This window comes from Mercurialis annua, linkage group LG3 (assembly GCF_937616625.2).
Source record: "Mercurialis annua linkage group LG3, ddMerAnnu1.2, whole genome shotgun sequence".
NCBI lineage: Eukaryota > Viridiplantae > Streptophyta > Magnoliopsida > Malpighiales > Euphorbiaceae > Mercurialis > Mercurialis annua.
The window spans coordinates 13,596,796-13,615,751 of NC_065572.1; the positions used below are offsets into that span (position 1 = coordinate 13,596,796).

Consider the following 18,956-nt stretch of genomic DNA (forward strand, 5'->3'; position numbering starts at 1 on the left):
CTGTTAGACACAAACTGAGAAATAACCCGCCTCCTCTGCCTGAGTTTCAATTCACGTTGATCAAAGATGTATTTCAGGCTTTTGTGATCCGTATATATCTCACACGTTGCACCATACAAGTACTGTCTCCATATTTTCAATGTAAATAATACTTCTACCAGTTCTAAATCATGTGTTGGTAATTCACTTTGCGACTCTTGAGCTGTCGACAAGCATATAATTTAACCTGATCATGCTATATTAGGACACATCTCAGACTAATTCTTGAAATATCACAGTTATTTTTGAATTCTTTCATACCTTATAGTAGCGCTAATACTGGAGCTGCTGTCTCCCATTCTCTCAATTTTTGAAAACTTACTTAGCACCAGTTTCAGAAATTTGAAGTTTTTTTGGTTAAACAGGACAGTAAAAATAATTCGTGCAAGACTTTATCATGGTTAGATGATCCTATATCACACAATAATCAACAAGAAATATAAGACCATATTTTCTATAGTGAGTCAACTTACTTACTGAGAGTAAATTGAAGATAAATGAGAAAACCAATAGGACATTATAAAACATTAGATGTGAAATTGATGTGTGAAAATTCAACAATAATACTTGAATATTCAGAAAAAAATAATAATTTGTAGATTTAGATCATGTAATTTGTGATAGGAAAATCAAAGAAAGAAAAATGTGTCAATAGAGTTATTTTCAAAAAAGGCTGAGTTGAACAGAGTTAGAGTTGAAGGGTTTAAATGTTCTTTACTCAAGAGTTCAAGAGTTGATCAATACTGTTTACCAAAAAATAAAATAAAAAAGACTTACTTTATAGCCGCGCCAAATTTTCAAGCAAAACGACGACACTTCGCACACTTTCCTTTAAAATTGCCGGGTGGCATATAGTAACGTACAAGTGCACGTTAGCCTTCAATTATTATTTAATTATATCCTACGCCCTCGTGCCCAGTGTCCCGAACACAAAATTATTAGTACAACTTCATTACACACAAGAAAAAATAACAGTTCTGGAACATAGAGAGAGCGAGTTTTAGAGTGACTCAGCGAGTCAGCTAAGAAAAAAATGGAAAACAGTGAGCCAACGACGATAATGATCGCAGTGAACGAGTCAACTCTAAAAGGATATCCACATCCTTCCATTAGTAGCAGAGGAGCTTTTGATTGGACTCTTTCAAAGATCGTACGGTCTAATACGTCTGCGTTTAAGCTTCTGTTTCTCCATGTCCAAGTTCCCGATGAAGACGGTTCGTATCTCTTAGAATCTTTTAATTTTTAATTATTTTCATTGTAATTGTTGTTTTTTTCTTCCGATTATTATTGCTTGCTGTTATTTTTCATTATTTTGAAATAGGAAGTGAATTAGTTGAAGTTTTTCAAACCATTTCTTGTTGCATATCAGTTCATTATTGCTTTGTCTCTTTTCTTCCGATTATTAGTGAATTATTTTCTCAGAACTTGAAATTATCTAATTATGTCAATTTTGTTTTTATGTATGATTAGATTTTTGAGGGTTTATTATTCTTAGCAAGAAGATGGAGTAAAAGTTAACTATTGGGGAACTTTAAAGATGGCATTAGTTGGTAATAACATAATTTTGCATTAGATAAAGCACAATATGGAGTGATTATTATGTCAAAGCACTAGAAAAATGGAATTGTAATTGAGTTATTGGTGTTAGATAGCATGATGCTTATGCTTATGCTTCTTCTGTGATGTGACTTGTTCGGTTATATAGTTCTGTCTGCCTTTCTATTGTTGTTTTGGTTGTATCAAATGTAGTGAAGTTGAGTTTTGTACATTGATATGTTTCATTGTTAGACCCTGGACGACATATTAATCTAAGACAAACAAGTTGTCGTACGCCTTTACATCTCGTTTTCCTTATGATGTTAATGTTATCCATCAGTATAGATGTACAAGAGTTGCCAAGCTTCTATAAATTGGTCAAGTAATTGCTCACATAGTGACTAACCCTCACCACTGACTGTGGGCACTGTGCCACAATATTGGCTATATGGCTATAACCAATCTGTCAGTTGTATTTACTCCTTTATCTTGTTTTTGGTTCTTATTTTATTCTAGTTACATAGGCATGGGAAGGAAAGGTAAGGAGTTTGTCCTAATCCTTTTCTCGCTCTGGTTTTCTTCATACTTATTATTGCTTGTTCAACACTAAACCTGCCTTTGATTTCACGAATGGTGATATGAGGAGCTTTGATTGCTAGTAACTAATGGTTTTTGTACTTATACTAGGTTTTGATGATGTGGATAGCATTTATGCATCTCCTGATGATTTTAAGAGCATGAAGCAGAGGGATAAGGTGCGAGGACTGCATCTGCTTGAGTACTTCGTCAATAAATGTCATCAGATTGGGGTAATGAATTATGCTTGACAGCTCAATTCCTGATTTATTTGTTCCGTATTGTAATAAATTGCCTATGTTTTCGATGTTAGTTCTGACTAACAATATAGAAAGCGTCATGATTCTTTTAAAGTTAGGTTTATTAGTTTCTTCTGCATTTGTGTAGGTTATTTGTGAATCATGGATCAAGAGAGGTGATTCCAAGGAAGTAATATGCCATGAAGTGAAACGAGTCCAGCCAGATCTTCTCGTTTTGGGGAGCCGGGGTCTCGGCCCTTTCCAGAGGTACAGTCATTCATTTTGTTTAGCTGTATGTTAATATGTTATTTGTCTAATGCCATATTATGATTGGTTGACGAAAATGCTTGACCTTTTTCATGCGCTATTGAGTTGTTCATTTTGGTTTTTGGAATAGCAGTCAAAAATTGCCGTGATAGTTGTGTTGTAATTTGCAGGGTGTTTGTTGGAACGGTGAGTGAATTTTGCCAGAAACATGCTGAGTGCCCTGTTATTACAATCAAACGTAAAGCTGAGGAAACTCCTCAGGATCCTGTTGATGACTAACCTTGTTACTATGTCGACCTGTAACATTTATGTCAATAAACATTGAGAAAGTTCTTTTCTGTTGATATAAACAGGAAAAGTCTCGATATTATGATAGCCCAGTATACGGATTTATTTTCGTATATATTCCTATGAGTGAGCCTACTTTCTGTAAAGAATTGTGTATTATTGCTATTTGTTGGAAATTTATTGCTTTTTTCAGTGTTCTTTTGAAAATTGGATCTAATCAATTAAACTGAACTGTTTTCTTTTACTATTATTGTTTTAAATCAAATCAAACTAATCAAACTAACAAATTCGTAAGTATTATCAAATTGAATAGAATTAAATTAATTGTTTTTGCTGATTATTTTAATCCAATAAAATCCAGCTAAATTTAAAAATTATTTCATTAATAATACTTCCTCCGGTTCATAATATTTGTCACATTTGGCTCTGACATAAGAACTAAGAAAACAATTAATATGTTTTAATTTGTAAACACTTTTACTAAATTAATCCTACATTGAAACTTGTTTACATTTATAACTACTATTTTCATTTGTTTATTGTATTCTTTTAATAAATTAATGGGGGCAAACATGAAAAAATAGCAATTAATCTGTTGATATTATAACATGACAAATATTATGGATCAAAAGAATTTCTCAAATGCACAAATATTATGAACCCGAGGGAGTATCACATTATGTTAAGAGCAAATTATGTTGAGGCTCTTGAAGTATATCATAATTAATAATTTTGTATTTCTTATTTCAAAAATTTACTTAATGATATCTCAATTTTAATTCTGTTAAATATTAAATCTCTTCATTAATTTCAACATTTATTCTTAAACAATTTGATATCTCAATCTTTTAGTCTTTCAAACAATTTGATACTCCACTTTTTAGTCCCTTACTTCTAATTTTATTAAACGATTTGCTACCTCATTTTTAGTTCCATTAAATGATTTAGTCCCTTAACGGTATGATCTTTCAGTTAACGGAATTAAAACTAAGAAACCACTAAATAAATTTTTAAAACAAAAAGTATCAAAATATTAATTACGATATACCTCAAGTATCTCAACATAATTTGCTCTTATATCAAACCAAACTTATTAATTTTATTCAGTTAATTCAATTTGGTTCGGGTTTTGCATCCTTACATCAGAGCTACATTGCTCCTCTTTGATAGAGGCATATATTTCTGTGTCAAAAGAAACCTACATTCTCACTTCTGCTTCATCAACCTGATGACTCAGAAACCGTAGCAAAATGCACAAAACTAACCATTTCAACCAAAAAGCCAATAAAGGCAAAATGTAGCAAAAATGCAGCCAATAAAACAAGGCAATTTCAACCAAAAACCCATAGCAACAAAGAATCAGGAGCCAGACGTTGGATAATACCGAGTCTATATTCATAAATTTGCATGTCCTGCAATACGAATTATATATCATACTAATAACCTGTCTATGGTGGTAAGCATAGCTGAATGAACAAAACTAACCATTTGTATCACACAACAAAACTCCTACACTACTTGCCATCATCACAATCATGCATACAGATATACCCAAAAACAACTATCTCTACACCTGCACATACATCATACCTGTGTATTCCGTTCTCCCCCCGGGCAAAAACAAAAGTTCTACTCTCTCTACTCTCTAAAATCACCTGCTGTACTAATTAAGATGAACCATCTACCATAGATATTACCTTCTCCAAGACAACTTTCATTTCACCTTCTAAAGTCGATTTCATGTCCGGAGCTATCTTTCCAACTGAGGACTCCACCAATAATGCTATTGTCTCCAGCCTCTGTCTTACAAAGTTCAGTTGTGACTCATTGCTATCAGAAGATTGTGAACCAGATGGCATACCTTGAGTGGTCATTGCTCTCTCTTTCGCCTGCGGAGGAACTTCATTACTTGATATTTCTCTGACTTCTCGAGTCTTGGTTTCTGCAGCACCATAATGAAGCCGGAAAGTCACTGAAGCTGATTCAAAAGGACTGGAAAGCAGAGATTCGTTGAAGGCTTCTTCTCCCGCTGAAGAATTTAAAAACACAATTCTTGCACAGAAATTAGTGTAAAACATCTCTGTATCTTGTTCATTTAAAGCTCCGTACTTTCCGTACATCTGAGTCAGATCATTCTTTGTAGGCAAATTAGATCCTGGACCAAATGATGCATAAAGGACTGCGCCTTCAGATTCATCATTTTCTTTTGTGTTCATCTCTGGTGCACTGTCAGCTTCTTTTGTTTTAGGCTTATCCATCTTTGCTTCCTTCTTTTTAGATTTTGTTGGCCGGAATTTCTGATCAGCTGAGCTTTGGTCACTCTTATATTGCTCCTTTATCGATGACCCTGCTTCACTTTTTTGCAACTTCCTCTTTTTACCTGAAGAAAGCTCCCTGTATTCACCATCCAGCACAGTGCAATAGCTTGAATTTCTGAAAGCAGAAACGAATTCCTCAACCGCATTAACAGAATTGGTTTCCTTCAAAGAAGTGGGATTAAGAGCTGCAGATCGCATTTTGGATAGAACTTCGCTAGCAGGAGCCTTAACCATCACTGGATCAACAATAATGTTGTTGGTATCTTGTTTCGGTGATTGAGAGGCCATCATTGGATCAGCAATAATGTTGGAATCTTGTTTCGGTGTTTCAGAACCTGAAATATCAGAAGTAGCATGCCCTACGCCCTGCTTTTTAGAGGATTTTTTCTGAACTTTCTCACCACTAGGCTTTAAAATCGAAGGAGAACATATAAGCTGGCTGGCAGCCTTGGTCATTTTTTCTGCTAATCGTGCCTCCCCGGAGACTTTCAAATATTCGGCTTCAACCTCATTCTTCTTTTGTCCTCTATCGATGTTTGTATATGGAGGAGATAAGTACTTGCTCCTTTTCCTTTCCCTCAGTAAAGAACCATCCGTGATTTGTTCCTTTACTTTACCCTTGTTACTTGAGTTACTTTTCACCTTCTTGGCAGATGCACTGCCATCATCTTTAACATCGGAACTTCCCTTTTTCTTCCTTCCTCTCGATGAAGGAGTCTTAACAGTTTCTTTCTTTACCCCACTAGCGTTAGCATCAAGACCAGTGAGTTTAGCGTTTTCCTCAGTGACAGATTCAGAAAGCTTTTTGCCTTTCCTTTTCTTTCCTCCAGGTGCAGGCGTTGTAGGCGTGGTTGCTCCTGCGTTAGCCACATCCTCCGTCTTCTTATTGTCTTCAGTATCAGCATCGCTGGTGACTTTCCTCTTCTTTCGTCCCCTCTTCTTTTTGCCTTCAGCGTCGACTTCATCATTAGCTTTCCTCTTTTTCTTTCCTGCAGAAGAAGCAGCTTCTACTTGAGTCGCATCCACCGGCTCAATTTTAGCATCAGCATTCGTGTTCTCTCCCATAGATTTCCTCTTTTTTCTATTGGCTGAAGATGTTAAATTGCTCAACAGCGCTCCTCCTTCAGTGAACTCATCATCCTGATTTTCAGCCTCAGTATCAATGGGCCCTTCCAAAATTTTAGCAAGGCTTTTCTGCTTCCTTCGCTGATAATGTCCAGCCTCTGAACCCCCCTGGCACTTCCGCAACATACTTTCACCTGGCTGCTCCTGTTTCCGAGGTGAAGAAAGCCAATCTTCTTCAATAGGACCTTGAACTCTAACATCCCCTCCGTTACTGTAATTACTCAAGTCCACCACCCAATCACCGGATTTATCTTCAAGGCCTTCGATAAGCTTTGGATCATTATAAAAAGGCAACTGGTGGCCACCTTTAGAGCGATAGAAAGCCGATAGCCAACTTGTTACTACCGTAAGCTCTAGTTTGTTAGTGGCCATACCAATCTGTGCAGTATCTTTTATCGAACCAAGAATTTGTATGGGTTCAAACAAAGTGGATGAGAACTTATCAATTCCACCTTCAGGAATGAGAAGTCCTTCCTTAATTCCAGCATTCTTGGACAATGTTCTACCAAATCCAATCAAATTGCCTTTGGGCACACAAGCACAGGTCATCTCCAAGTCCACAAGTCTCCCAACATCATCCATCGCCTTGTCAACTGCATTGACAAATATCTTCGCGTTACTCTGCGCGGACATCTTCTCAAAATTCTCATCTAAAGGTTTCAACTGAGATGAATTACACCAGGCAAACGTGTGATCACCAAAGTAGCCCACGAGAATCTTATCCCTCTGTTTCACTTTGCAGGCTGAATCAGATGCATCAGAAGGGTCGTAGATCCGCCCAGGCCACCATGGGTGACTCTTAATCTTCCCCCAAACAAAATCACCAATTCCAAAATCATGATCATCATCTCCACTCTCTTGCTTCACCAACTCCTCACCGTTGCCACCACTCACTTTACCAATCTCCCCCTCATTTTCCACCAATGTCACTCTCCCTAAACCCTCATCAACTTGACCCTTTTCTACAACATCACTTGGACTAACACTAACATCCCCAAGATCGACATCAACATCCCCGCCTAAATCTACAACAGGAGAAACGCCATCGCCATCGCCATCGCCATCGCCATCGCCATCGCCATCGCCATCGCCCTCGCCCTCGCCCTCGCCCTCGCCCTCGCCCTCGCCCTCGCCCTCGCCCTCGCCCTCGCCCTCGCCCTCGCCCTCGCCCTCGCCCTCGCCCTCGCCCTCGCCCTCGCCCTCGCCCTCGCCCTCGCCCTCGCCCTCGCCCTCGCCCTCGCCCTCGCCCTCGCCCTCGCCCTCGCCCTCGCCCTCGCCCTCGCCCTCGCCATTCCCACTCCCAACACCCAAATCCTCATCTAGTTGCATAACATCTAAAACAGAATCTAACCCATGTAAACCCTTACTCCCCTGCATCTCCAACAAAGAAGACGCGCCATTACTAACTTCGAAGTCTTCGAGACTCATTTCCTCACCCTCATCACCCAAATGAACAGCATCTCCAGTCCCATCAACAACCTCCCCACTACCACCTAAATCATTAACATCAGAACCAACTTCCTTCCCATTTGGAGAAACCCTAATTCCATTTTCTTGAGAACTTTTCTCAGGAGAGGTTTTGGGAAGTGGGTCTTCAGAAAGACTAGGACTTTCAGGTAGGGTTTCAACTTGCTCCATTTCCTGATTAAAAAAAAATAAAAATTCACAACAAAATTTGCAACAAGAACACCATCATTATTCATCAATACACAACAGCTAGTAAATTGGAATTTAAACTAAACCAAGATTAACAACAAGAACAAACCCACTAAAAGTTTCCAAATTTTGAGCTAGCAGTGCAACATACAAGTAAAAAGAATTGAAATTAATACAAACAGATAACTAAAAAGAGAGAAAAATTACCTAAATCAAGATTAGGGTTTTGAAAATGTGTGAGATTATGAATTATCTAGAGCCCCATTTTGTTGTCGTAATCCAAACAAAATGAATCAGATGAGAGAGAGATAAAAAGAAAATAAATCTGTTTAGAGAGAGTAAATCAAAATAAAATAATTAATAAATAAATCAGATTTATAAGCGGCAAATCATTTACTACTACTTTTTATTAATATTTATTATTTTGTCCTTTTCAAAGTGGGGGCCACCTATTTGTGTCCCATCGGTTTATTTATAACGACCTACTCGCTTGAGTGTGTATTTAAGACTTACTTGCTACTCTTTCTTCAGTGGTGCCGGACAATTTTGTTGACGTGGCTTTATTAGAAAGCGAGTGGAGTGGATTTCTGATGAGACGCGAATGGTGTTAGATTAGAAGAGAGTGTCGATTCGGTTCGTACGAGTACCACGTGGCAACAAGTTTCATGTGATTTTGTACAAGGAGTCACAAGCGTCTAAACGATTCCGTTTTATACTGATCACTATATATAATACTACTAAAATTTCAATTAAAACGTTACAAATTAAATAAAGAAAATACTTGCATACAGAAAATATTTTCATTTATCATGAATTGGATGCATTTAAAAATTTATTTTAAGTAAAATACATTTTTTATTCTTGATCATCATTTAAAAGAAAAATGACTCTTTCTTACATATTTTTTTCATCCAAATTGATAGAGACTACTTTAAATTTTTTAATCCAAATTAAAAACACTCAATTGTTATTTAATACTCCCTCCGTCCCGTAAAGATAGAAAAAGCACCCATTTTACAAGAATTAAGAAAGTAGTTATTTATAGGTAATTTGTAATAATTTGTCTAAATTACCCTTTGTAATCAATTTGTTATGTACATTTTCCAAAACCACTTTACTAATTATAGCACTTACAACTCATTCATTTATCTTTCCAAAATATGCATTTAATATTTTATGATAAACATGTAGGGGTATTTTGATAATTTTTGACTTAACTAACTCCACTTTTTCTATTTTTATGAGACAAAAAAAGGTGGTACTTTTTCTATCTTTACGGGACGGAGGGAGTAAATAATTATTATACTTTTTTTATTAATTAAAAATAAAATATTTAAATAGATAAAAATTATTACTGTATAAAATGGAATAATTAGTTTTTTAGATAATAATAAATACAATATTAAAACTACAATATATATTATAAATTTTTTAAATAAATACTCCCTCCGTCCCGTAAAAATAGAAAAAGTAGCTACTTTTTTTGTCCCACAAAGATAGAAAAAGTAGTGTTAGTTAACTATAAAATTATTAAAATACCCTTATCAACATTAACTGATTTAAAGTTTCAATTTATGTTTTTTATGCATCTAAAATTCTATTGGCTAATATTTATATAGTGACTTTGGGTTATGTGAATCACTAATTTATTATGTTTTACTTCAAGAAATTAAAAGAACAATTTAGGAAAATTATCACAAATTACCTATAATTAACTACTTTCTTAATTCTTGTGAAAGAGCTACTTTTTCTATCTTTACGGGGCGGAGGGAGTACTATATTTTAAACTGTCAATCGAAAATGCAAATTAAAATATTATTACGACTCCATTGGAAGAATCTCAGTTGGTGAGAGCTCCTTAAAGTTTTTTGATTTGACTAATAAAAACATCACACTTGTTTTCATCTATTAAAAAATTGAACATCACAGTTGCTCGTTAGCCTCCAACGTATTTAAGAGATGGTGGGTTGACCCGACTTCTTCAGCATATTGTTTTGATTCATTTAATAATCTACTCTTAATGTCCCATATAAAAAAAATAGTAGCCGATGAGTCATATACAAATGTTATACACGCTGTGTAGCAAATTGGTAGGTCGTAAGTTCAAATTCTCCCATTCTCAATTATTAAAAAAAAAAAAAAAATAGTCGCAGTTTTTACAACAAAATTAAAGATTCAAAATTCTTTACAACTAAATTGAAATGTACTTAGAAATGAGCCAATCTAAAGAAATTATACATATATATAGTTCTCCAGCACTTATCGATTTATTCAACGTCGTTGGATTTTTTTTTTATAACTTATGTGTTTTTGTTTCATTTTATCTTAAAGTAAATAAAAAAGTTAAGTTTAATTTGTTATTCTTATTTCTTTTAACATTTAATTTAATCGGACTAAAAAAAGAGATACTTAAATTTTCATTTTTACATAACTGTTCCATAAGTTCTTTTATAATATTAACTTTCAATTCATAATTTTTTCTATTGATATATAAAAAAATAATATGTTGGCTGTATTTTATAATATATTTATTAACTTTAGTACATCTAAATATATTAAATTTCAAAATTAAATTTTCACAAAATTATTAATGTAATATTCAAGATTTATATTTCCCATGTATGTAATTATTTAAGTTTCCACTATATAGTTGTTTATAAATTACATACACTAAACACAACACATTTAGGAAAAATAGAACAAATCTATAATATCTTCAAATCTACAATTTATGCGAAAAGGAAAACAATAGTGTAGTTTAAACAACAATTTAAACATATTTTTTTTCCTACATGTTGTCAAGTATTGCTTCAATTAATTAACACACATGCAAGACAGACTCTAAAAGAGAAAAATGAAAAAAAAAATGCAAAGTAACTTAAAATACATCAAACATGCCAAATGCCAAAGTGGTGAAGCAGTTCAATTTCATGCATATAAACTATGGGATTAATTGGGAGAGTAAATATATATTCAATTGCTTTCAACAGAAACATTTAAAGTTGAAAGACAACATGATTTTTTGGCATTTTGACTCAAACCCACCATCATCATAAGTGGCAGTAGAAGATCACAAAATTCTTTTTGTATTTTTTTTTATCTTGCTTTACAAATCCGATACATAAAACAAAAATACTTTAGCAAAAACAAATATCATAAATCTCTAATGCAATACTCCTGAAAATTAAGAGTTAAAATGGATTTTAACACTTTACCTCACTGTACAAATCCAATAGAGCATCAACGGACGCCGTTTGTAGGCGACTCCTCTTTCTCCTCCGGTATTCCATTTGGACCCATGTCGCTCTTTTGTGAGTCTTCCTTGCTGCACCATGATGTTGCACTAGCCTCGCATTTAGGCGACTCGCTTTCATCCGGTACAAAAGTTGAATTCGGAGAAGGAACTTCATTCAAGTCCACAAGGTCATCACCACTCTCTCTTTCTGAAGTTTCAGGTTCCACATTCCCTGCCGCTGTCACTTCATGGGAATCCATGCGGGGTGACTCTTCAACAGGAAGAACACCTGTTTCTACAGGACACTTGGAAGCTGGAGTATTGTCTCTGCCAGAATTATTGGCAGAGATACTTCCTGTCACCCACATGAACCGCAAATCATTTCCTTGCCAGCATTTACCATTTGAAAATGCTCTCTCAGCTGATCGTCGAGTTGTGAAAGTCACACAAGCCGAGCAACCTTTTGGAATCTCTGATCCTTCATTATCATCGCACGCTTCAACCTCTTCTAGTTCAACGGTAGAAAGATCACCATAGGACGAGAAGTGTTCCTTCAAAACATCCACCTGTAAGAATTTAAAATGTCAACAATCTTAATTTTACATGCATACAAACAACAAATACTAAGCTTCAATCAATGATCATGGCATGATTAAATAAGAACAAAGGAATACTGCTGTGTGGATCACACTTCACCCATTCACCAAAATTGTTTAATTGATCTGGGTGCTGGAAGGGACATGCATGCACATGTATGGGCACAAATGGTTGCATGGGCATAAATGCACGCAGACATACACACATAGACAAAGAAAGGGAGAGATTTACATTTGTCAGACCAGATGGTAAAGGTGCAATAATTTTAAACGTCGTGGGTCGGTTATCCAACTTGTATCTATTTATCGGAAAGTGACCCCCTGTAGCACCCACTGGATGATGTGGCTGCCTTGAGCCTGTAGTTTCCTGATGCTGCAACAACGCATTTGTTTTGGGACAACATAACAAGGGATTCTCAACTATTTTCTTCTTATCCACTCGTATTTCGGCATCCGGCGAATGAACACCAGGAAGAGAATCAGAGGACCTCAGAGTTGTAGCTTTTGCAACATCAGTTGCCAAACCCACTCGATGTCTCTTAGCAACAGGCTCAGCCACTACCTCACCCTTGACTCCTGTAGCCTGCAAAGAGAAATATTTGTGAACAGCTGTTAGAAATATGCTACAATTAATGGTGTTGGTAACAAAAGAATAAAATTTCACCTCATACTTTTGACAGGGTTAGAATAGGAAATACAATCTTTACAACTTGCCATCTTATTCTTTAATAGGGTGATCACGTATATTAAAAAAGTAAAATGAAAACTGCCACTTTAGACTCAAAAGTATGTGTATAAACAAAACCAAAAGAACTGCATTGATTGCATGCTTGGCTTCACAATCAGGATTCAATATTTGATGTAGCCTAGTGCATGATTGTATTAAACAAGGATCAGTCACAAAGAAAATAAGAGTACACCAATAGTATATTAAAGATAGTGATACATTACTTGTTTCTCAATTTTTTCCAACTGGCGCCGGAAATCATTTCGCTTCTGGGCCAGCTGTTCCTGCTTCTTGCGCAGTTCTTCCTTCAATTGTTCTAACTCAAACTTCTTCTGCAAAGGAGGTTGAACCTTTGGACCATTTGCTATTCCAGGGTTGGTATGATTATTAGAAGGCAGAGACACATCAGGAGTAGGTGCTGTAGAACCCTTAAAAGCAGCAGACTGGACAGCATCTTTTCCTCTATTAGCAATAAAAGGTTGGGGGAGAAATGAAGCAGGTGCCACACCACGGGGAATTGCAGATACACTAATGCTACCACCTACGCCATTGTCAGGAACGCTGTCGCGATTAGCCCACCATAGCTTGATAAAGCGGTTGCCCATTACAGCATCAGGTGCCTTTAGAGCAGCTTCAGCTTCTTCTCTCTTAGAAAACTGAACAAAAGCTCGTTCACTATTCGATGGAATATATATATCAACTATCTCTCCAAACTTCTGAAAATGAGAAAGCAGAGAATCCCTTTTGTTACTTTTCTGTGGAATACCACTGACAAATAATGTACGCATTGCTTTTTGCGATGATTTCCTTGTGTGTCGGACATTATCACTCTGCATCTTGGCTGAAGACTCCATAATTTTGGGGCCAGCATTCAGCAGCTTTCCTTGACGAGAAGCATCTTGATTGTTGGCTAGTACATCCTGATCTTCCTTTGTCTCATTCTCTAAATAATCTAAGGTATTTACATTCAAATCAGTTTTATCTTTCACCTCTAATCTATTCTTCCCACTACCAACTCTACCCCAAACAGATGAGCTTGTAGCCTGTGAACCAACAGGGATCCCGGTGCTCCTCATTTCACATTCATGGTCAGCATTTTCTCGCAACCTGACATGATGCTCAGAAGTATCAACACTTGGGAAAGATTCAGTATCATCCATTTTGGATGACTGTAGTGCTAGGAGACCACAAGATGTTTCAGGACCACTAGTATTCCACAATGGCTGATCTGGATCATACAGGTCTATTCCACTTGCAGCAGCAGAACCTGAATATGCACCATTGAATCCCATACCATCATCAACCATTCCAGACTTACCATTTCTGCTATGTAATCCTTTGCTATTCATCAATGCGGTTGATGGAGCACTGGCTGATAGTAAAGCCCCTGGTCCGGCATGTGTTCTCCCCAGTGGTGCACTTGGAAGTGAAACAGGGAGATTGAACTGCGAAAGGCTCTAGAGATCGCCAAAGGGAATAAAATTACCTCATTATTTAAAAAGTAATAGTAATACAGTATTACATCTCAGTTAAATTCAAGCACCATAATAGATGGTCATATGTGTACGTAATAATATATTTTGACAAAAGATGAGAATAAGCAGATAACTTAAAAAATAAATTAAAATCCCAGTTAAGCCGGCTCATTGACAATTAATTAACATGTTAGGAGTATAATAGCTACAAAGCAAACAAGCAAATGCTAACTCATTTGAAGACTACAAAAAAGACCATGAGAATGTTGAGACCTGAAGGAGTAAGTTCCATCATTAAACAGCTTTTCCTGCCAGCTAGATATCTGATTACTAACTAATGTGATACTTTCATCAACTGGGAATGAAATAACATATCAAAGGATCTTCAAAAGAATACGTCGGCTTTTTTTAAAATGCCATAAAGCTTATTTAATATGCTATATAAATAATTCTATTAATTAGTAAAACAGTAATAGAAGAGCTCAGACTGAAATTTTGGAATGAATTATACTGCCACGTTTGTAAATCTGTCTCAATCAATATTTTAGCAGGTTCTTATATAGTGATCTAAAAGTCAAAAATCCACACAATAACTTATCATTTCATTCACGATCAATGTTCCCTATTATTGGCACGAGAGATCACTATTTTAATAATTGTGGCCATAGATTGATCAGATAATGGAAGAGATAAACATACCCTAACTAAACAAGCCAAAAGAATCGTATGCGTGGTTCCTTACTGAGATGCAATGTCAGACGGTGAATACACCATATAAAACCAAAATTAGAAACTACCAATTTACATACCTGAACATCTTCAACAACAATACGATTTACGCCATGCTCCATAGGGCACATGTCCCCTCTAAGGCAAAATCCCCGCTCTTCAAAGTCTCTGCAACGCGGGCGAAGAATGCCCAAATTTAACGAAGAATTTACTGTTGGTCGCAACGTTCCCGGCAGACCAATGGAATGAAGAGCATCAAGTCCACCACTGGGTATTCCAGGTATCAGTCCAAATGTACTCCAGGATGCATTTTGTGAACTTGAAACATTTTGTAATCCCCTTCCGGCAAAGAGGCCTGGAGTGATGGACCCCTGCTGAACCATTTGAGAGGCAATGTCAACTGAGCTAAATCTAGAATCCCGTGGGTTCCAGGAAGCAGAGTCCCTTCCTCTTCCCCTACCAGGACCAGGCTCTCCAGGAAATATTTGGTTTGACCTGATTCTTTGATTCACATCCATATTCATTCGAGAATATGATGACATGCCCAGGCGTCTTTTGTCAAACTTTGTGAAGTCTTTCTCCAGAGGAGCATTGTTATAGTTTTTCAAGGTTCCGCTACCTTGGGAATCATTATCTCTGAAAGAATGACCATTTTCAAATGGTTTGTTGCGCTTCCTGTATGCCCTCGTAAAAGCTGGTTCCAAAGTATCTCTCTCCATAGATTGAGAACGAGTCTCTCTTTTACGATGTTTATGGTTGCGGTCGTCATCATCCTCATCACTGACTTCTGTCTCCTCAGGATCACTGGAACAATCAGAAGAGGAAAGATCTTCCGGCTTTAGTGATGAAACTTTGAGCTCCATCGATACCTCTTAAAGGGAAAAAAAGAATGGACTCTCACTCCAAAAATTTGCAGACTCTCTATAAAATGCCGCAATTACTGAGTTTGCCTAGAAAGACTTTAGCAATTCGAGAACCTAGAATCAGGAAAAACAATAACAGTAAGCAAATTTACAAGAATAGATAAACATTAAGCAAATTTACAAGAATTGGTCTAGTGCACTTCACAGTACAATTATGATCAAGTGTAATTTTAAAATAGTAAGACGTGCTTCAATAACATCCGGCACAGCAGCATTGCAATTCAATCACAGAGAAATAATTAAGCACATAGAGAGACACAGACAGAGAGAGACCGACCTACGCAAGCAATTTTTTTGACAGGAATAACAATATCTTCATGAAACTGTTGCAAATAAGCAATGAAATACAGTCATCTATGGTGGCAGCAATCACCAAACTGACTCCGAGCAACAGCCATCAGCAGACACATGCATGCATACCCATAAAGTTCCCTATTCCAAAATCCAATAGGCTGTGACAGAAACACTGCAGATTCTACTCTAAGAAAATCAATGCAATCTGTTTCTTCTCCATTCTCTCCAACTCCCATTACCTAGAACAGCAACAACATCAATAAAAATGTCTGAGGTGCTAATACTTCAAACCCTCATATGCTAAGTTCTATTTAAAAAAGTTTCTTTTTCATTAAAAAAAAACCCTCATTTGTCTGTAGCTCCTTAAGCCTAAATCATTTCTCACATTTGAACATGTCACAAATGAAATGAAACTACATTCCAGCACCAAAACTCAGAGGTTGTCTATATGATACTCATCATACAACTAACCAATTAAATTCAACTTGGAAGTAATCGCAATACCTTCAGCTTCAGGGGCCATTATCAAATGACGGTAGGAAATTGCACTGAGTTTTAATAATTATAAAGCCAATAGAATAAAAATTCCAGTTTTTCTTCAAATATGTTAGTTTGGAGGTTTACAAATAAATTTCAACCTACCGCATAACATTCAACATCAGAATTAGATATCCTTATTCCCACGAAACATAAAGTAAATATAAAGAAATACTCTTCAAACAGAGACAGTAGCAGTATATGCAGCTTTTTAGAACTATTGAAGCACAAGATGGTAAACTCGAATAGATACAGCCATCACACAGTAGCTATACATGTTAAACTATATTCACGCTAAACTTTGGTTAAGCCATAATCATGCGAAAACTCAATGAACATTCAACCAAGTTTAATTTATTCAGTCCAATCAATTTTTTTTTCACTACTTGTGTGTGTCCTTTACTTCAATCATGGTTCATAATTGAGGTCCTCAAATATTTTTGGAAAAAGTAATGCCCCTACCAAACAAAAACAATAGGTAACCACACTAGATTAAACATTCAAATAGTACCAACTAATTAAAGAACTTAGCAATAAGAAACCCTAATTAAAATCCCAAGAATAGAAAAAGAAGAAGCATGCTATAACCTGAAACCTGCAGATATAAAAATTAACCCCCAATAGAAACTTAGTAAATTAATAGTTATAATTACCACCACAATCAAAATTGAAACCCAATAAATTAATTGTTATAATTACCACTATAATCAAAATTGAAACCCAATAAATTAATTGTTATAATTACCACTATAATCAAAATTGAAACCCAATAAATTAATTGTTATAATTACCACTATAATCAAAATTGAAACCCAATAAATTAATTGTTATAATTACCACTATAATCAAAATAGAAACCCAGATTTTTAATATCTGTTCCTTTTCCCTACATCGAAGGTGCAAGACGGAGAAGAAACGTGCCGTTGCATAAGCTCCATTTCATCCTCGTCCATTACCAGCAGTAGAGCAGGCAAATAATTGGGTCTTCACCATCGCCGTTCGTCGCCTTGTCCAGCAACAGCAGAGGAGCTGCAACGGTGAGTCTTCGTTCAGCGAAGCAGCAACTACGTCTCTCAAGTGTTTATCTAATATCTAAAATAATTTCTATACTACTACTTTAAACACGATAAAACCCTAAACCTGAAGCTGTTTCCAAATACCTTTGGTGCTAAATAAGAAATTTCTTCCTATGTATAAAACCACCAAAAAATATCAATTTCTTTCAACAAAAATAAAAGTGAAAGAGAAAAACTAAGATAGTCCTCAAGCCTAATGTCGAGTTACACTGAGCCTCAATTCGCTCACTGAACTATTAATTAATGCCATTTTTTCTCATATATCCAAGCAATTCAAGTTAAATAGAAATTTAGGTATAAAACGAATCCTAATAAACACAAAAACAGTAAAATCAAAATATAATAAGCAAAGTAAAACCCTAAATATCGAACACTACTATGCACATAACCAGTAAAAAAACCCCAAAATTGATTGAATGTAAATTACTAAAAATATAAGCTAAGCAAATAATAATTTAAATTATTTAAACAAATGAAACAACTTACCTAAATAATGTGATTTAAAAAATGGATTGAGATTAGAAAGTGACGCAGCTCATGACGCCATATCGTCGGGGCGGTTGTTGTGGTGGTGCAATGGTAATTAGGAGGCCGTGGAAGGGCATTTCGGGAAGAGGAAGAGTTGCAGAGGGGAGGAGGAGAGTGGCGTAGGATCGTAAAAAGAGGGGGAAACGAGGGCAGGATTGTAAAGTGAGATAGAGAGTGTGGAGATTTTTGAGAGGAAGAGGGAGGGAGGGAGGACGACGACGATGGTGTGGTGTTTGTACCTAAAAGGAACAAATAAAATGATTCGAGGAGGAAAACGATAACCCACAAAATTTATTTTAATTTTATCATATGTTACATTTTCTTAATATAATTTCATGATTTTTTACCTAAGATTTTAATTTTTTTTCCGATTATGTAAACAATTTTTTTTATTTATTTCTATCAATAAAAATAAATATTACTAAATCCAACAGAGAACAAATAAATAAAAAGACGAACACGAAAGATCTAATAAAAATAATAGGGCAAACACCGATGTAAGATTAACTGTATCCCCCACGTCCATCTCTTTACCGGGTATACAGACCTAAATGCTTTTTTTTTTTGTCCGAGATATAGTATACAATAAAAAGGAGAAAAATACAAAGTATAAAATAACAGATTAACGAAAACCCAAAAAGTTGCTGTTACGCTTTACCTCTTGAACCCAGTTATGGGCCTTTTTATTGTCTTGTCGAGGAACAAATTGGATCCGTGTGTTGTCGAAGAATTGCTTCAGATGCCAGATATCTTGACAAATACCTTTGAGTGTAGCCACCGTACAGTAGCGGC

At 35.9% G+C, this 18,956-nt stretch overlaps 3 protein-coding genes across 5 annotated transcripts; 1 reads left to right on the plus strand and 2 right to left on the minus strand.

Moving 5' to 3' along the window:
* The first annotated feature begins 987 nt into the window (after positions 1–987).
* Positions 988–3,137, plus strand: LOC126671091 (universal stress protein A-like protein). Its single transcript, XM_050364804.2, has 4 exons — positions 988–1,253; positions 2,263–2,384; positions 2,539–2,657; positions 2,828–3,137. The coding sequence occupies exons 1-4, from the start codon at positions 1,073–1,075 to the stop codon at positions 2,934–2,936; spliced, it is 531 nt and encodes a 176-aa protein (XP_050220761.1). The 5' UTR covers positions 988–1,072; the 3' UTR covers positions 2,937–3,137.
* Positions 3,138–4,318: 1,181 nt separating this feature from the next.
* LOC126674141 (PWWP domain-containing protein 3-like) lies at positions 4,319–8,394 on the minus strand. Its single transcript, XM_050368532.2, has 2 exons — positions 8,252–8,394; positions 4,319–8,029 (listed from the first exon to the last, which is right to left on the minus strand). Exon 2 carries the CDS (start codon positions 8,024–8,026, stop codon positions 4,613–4,615), a length of 3,414 nt encoding a protein of 1,137 aa, XP_050224489.1. The 5' UTR covers positions 8,027–8,029; positions 8,252–8,394; the 3' UTR covers positions 4,319–4,612.
* Positions 8,395–11,012: 2,618 nt separating this feature from the next.
* On the minus strand, positions 11,013–18,458 carry LOC126674142 (zinc finger CCCH domain-containing protein 41). Of its 3 annotated transcripts, none has more exons than XM_050368535.2 (6): positions 18,123–18,458; positions 16,007–16,262; positions 14,887–15,783; positions 12,827–14,059; positions 12,108–12,458; positions 11,013–11,845 (listed from the first exon to the last, which is right to left on the minus strand). In XM_050368535.2, exons 3-6 carry the CDS (start codon positions 15,667–15,669, stop codon positions 11,285–11,287), a joined length of 2,928 nt encoding a protein of 975 aa, XP_050224492.1. In that variant the 5' UTR covers positions 15,670–15,783; positions 16,007–16,262; positions 18,123–18,458; the 3' UTR covers positions 11,013–11,284. The 3 variants fall into 3 exon arrangements, with proteins under 3 accessions (XP_050224492.1, XP_050224491.1, XP_050224490.1); XM_050368534.2 differs by lacking the exon at positions 16,007–16,262 and adding an exon at positions 17,398–17,589; XM_050368533.2 differs by lacking the exon at positions 16,007–16,262.
* Positions 18,459–18,956: the final 498 nt, after the last annotated feature.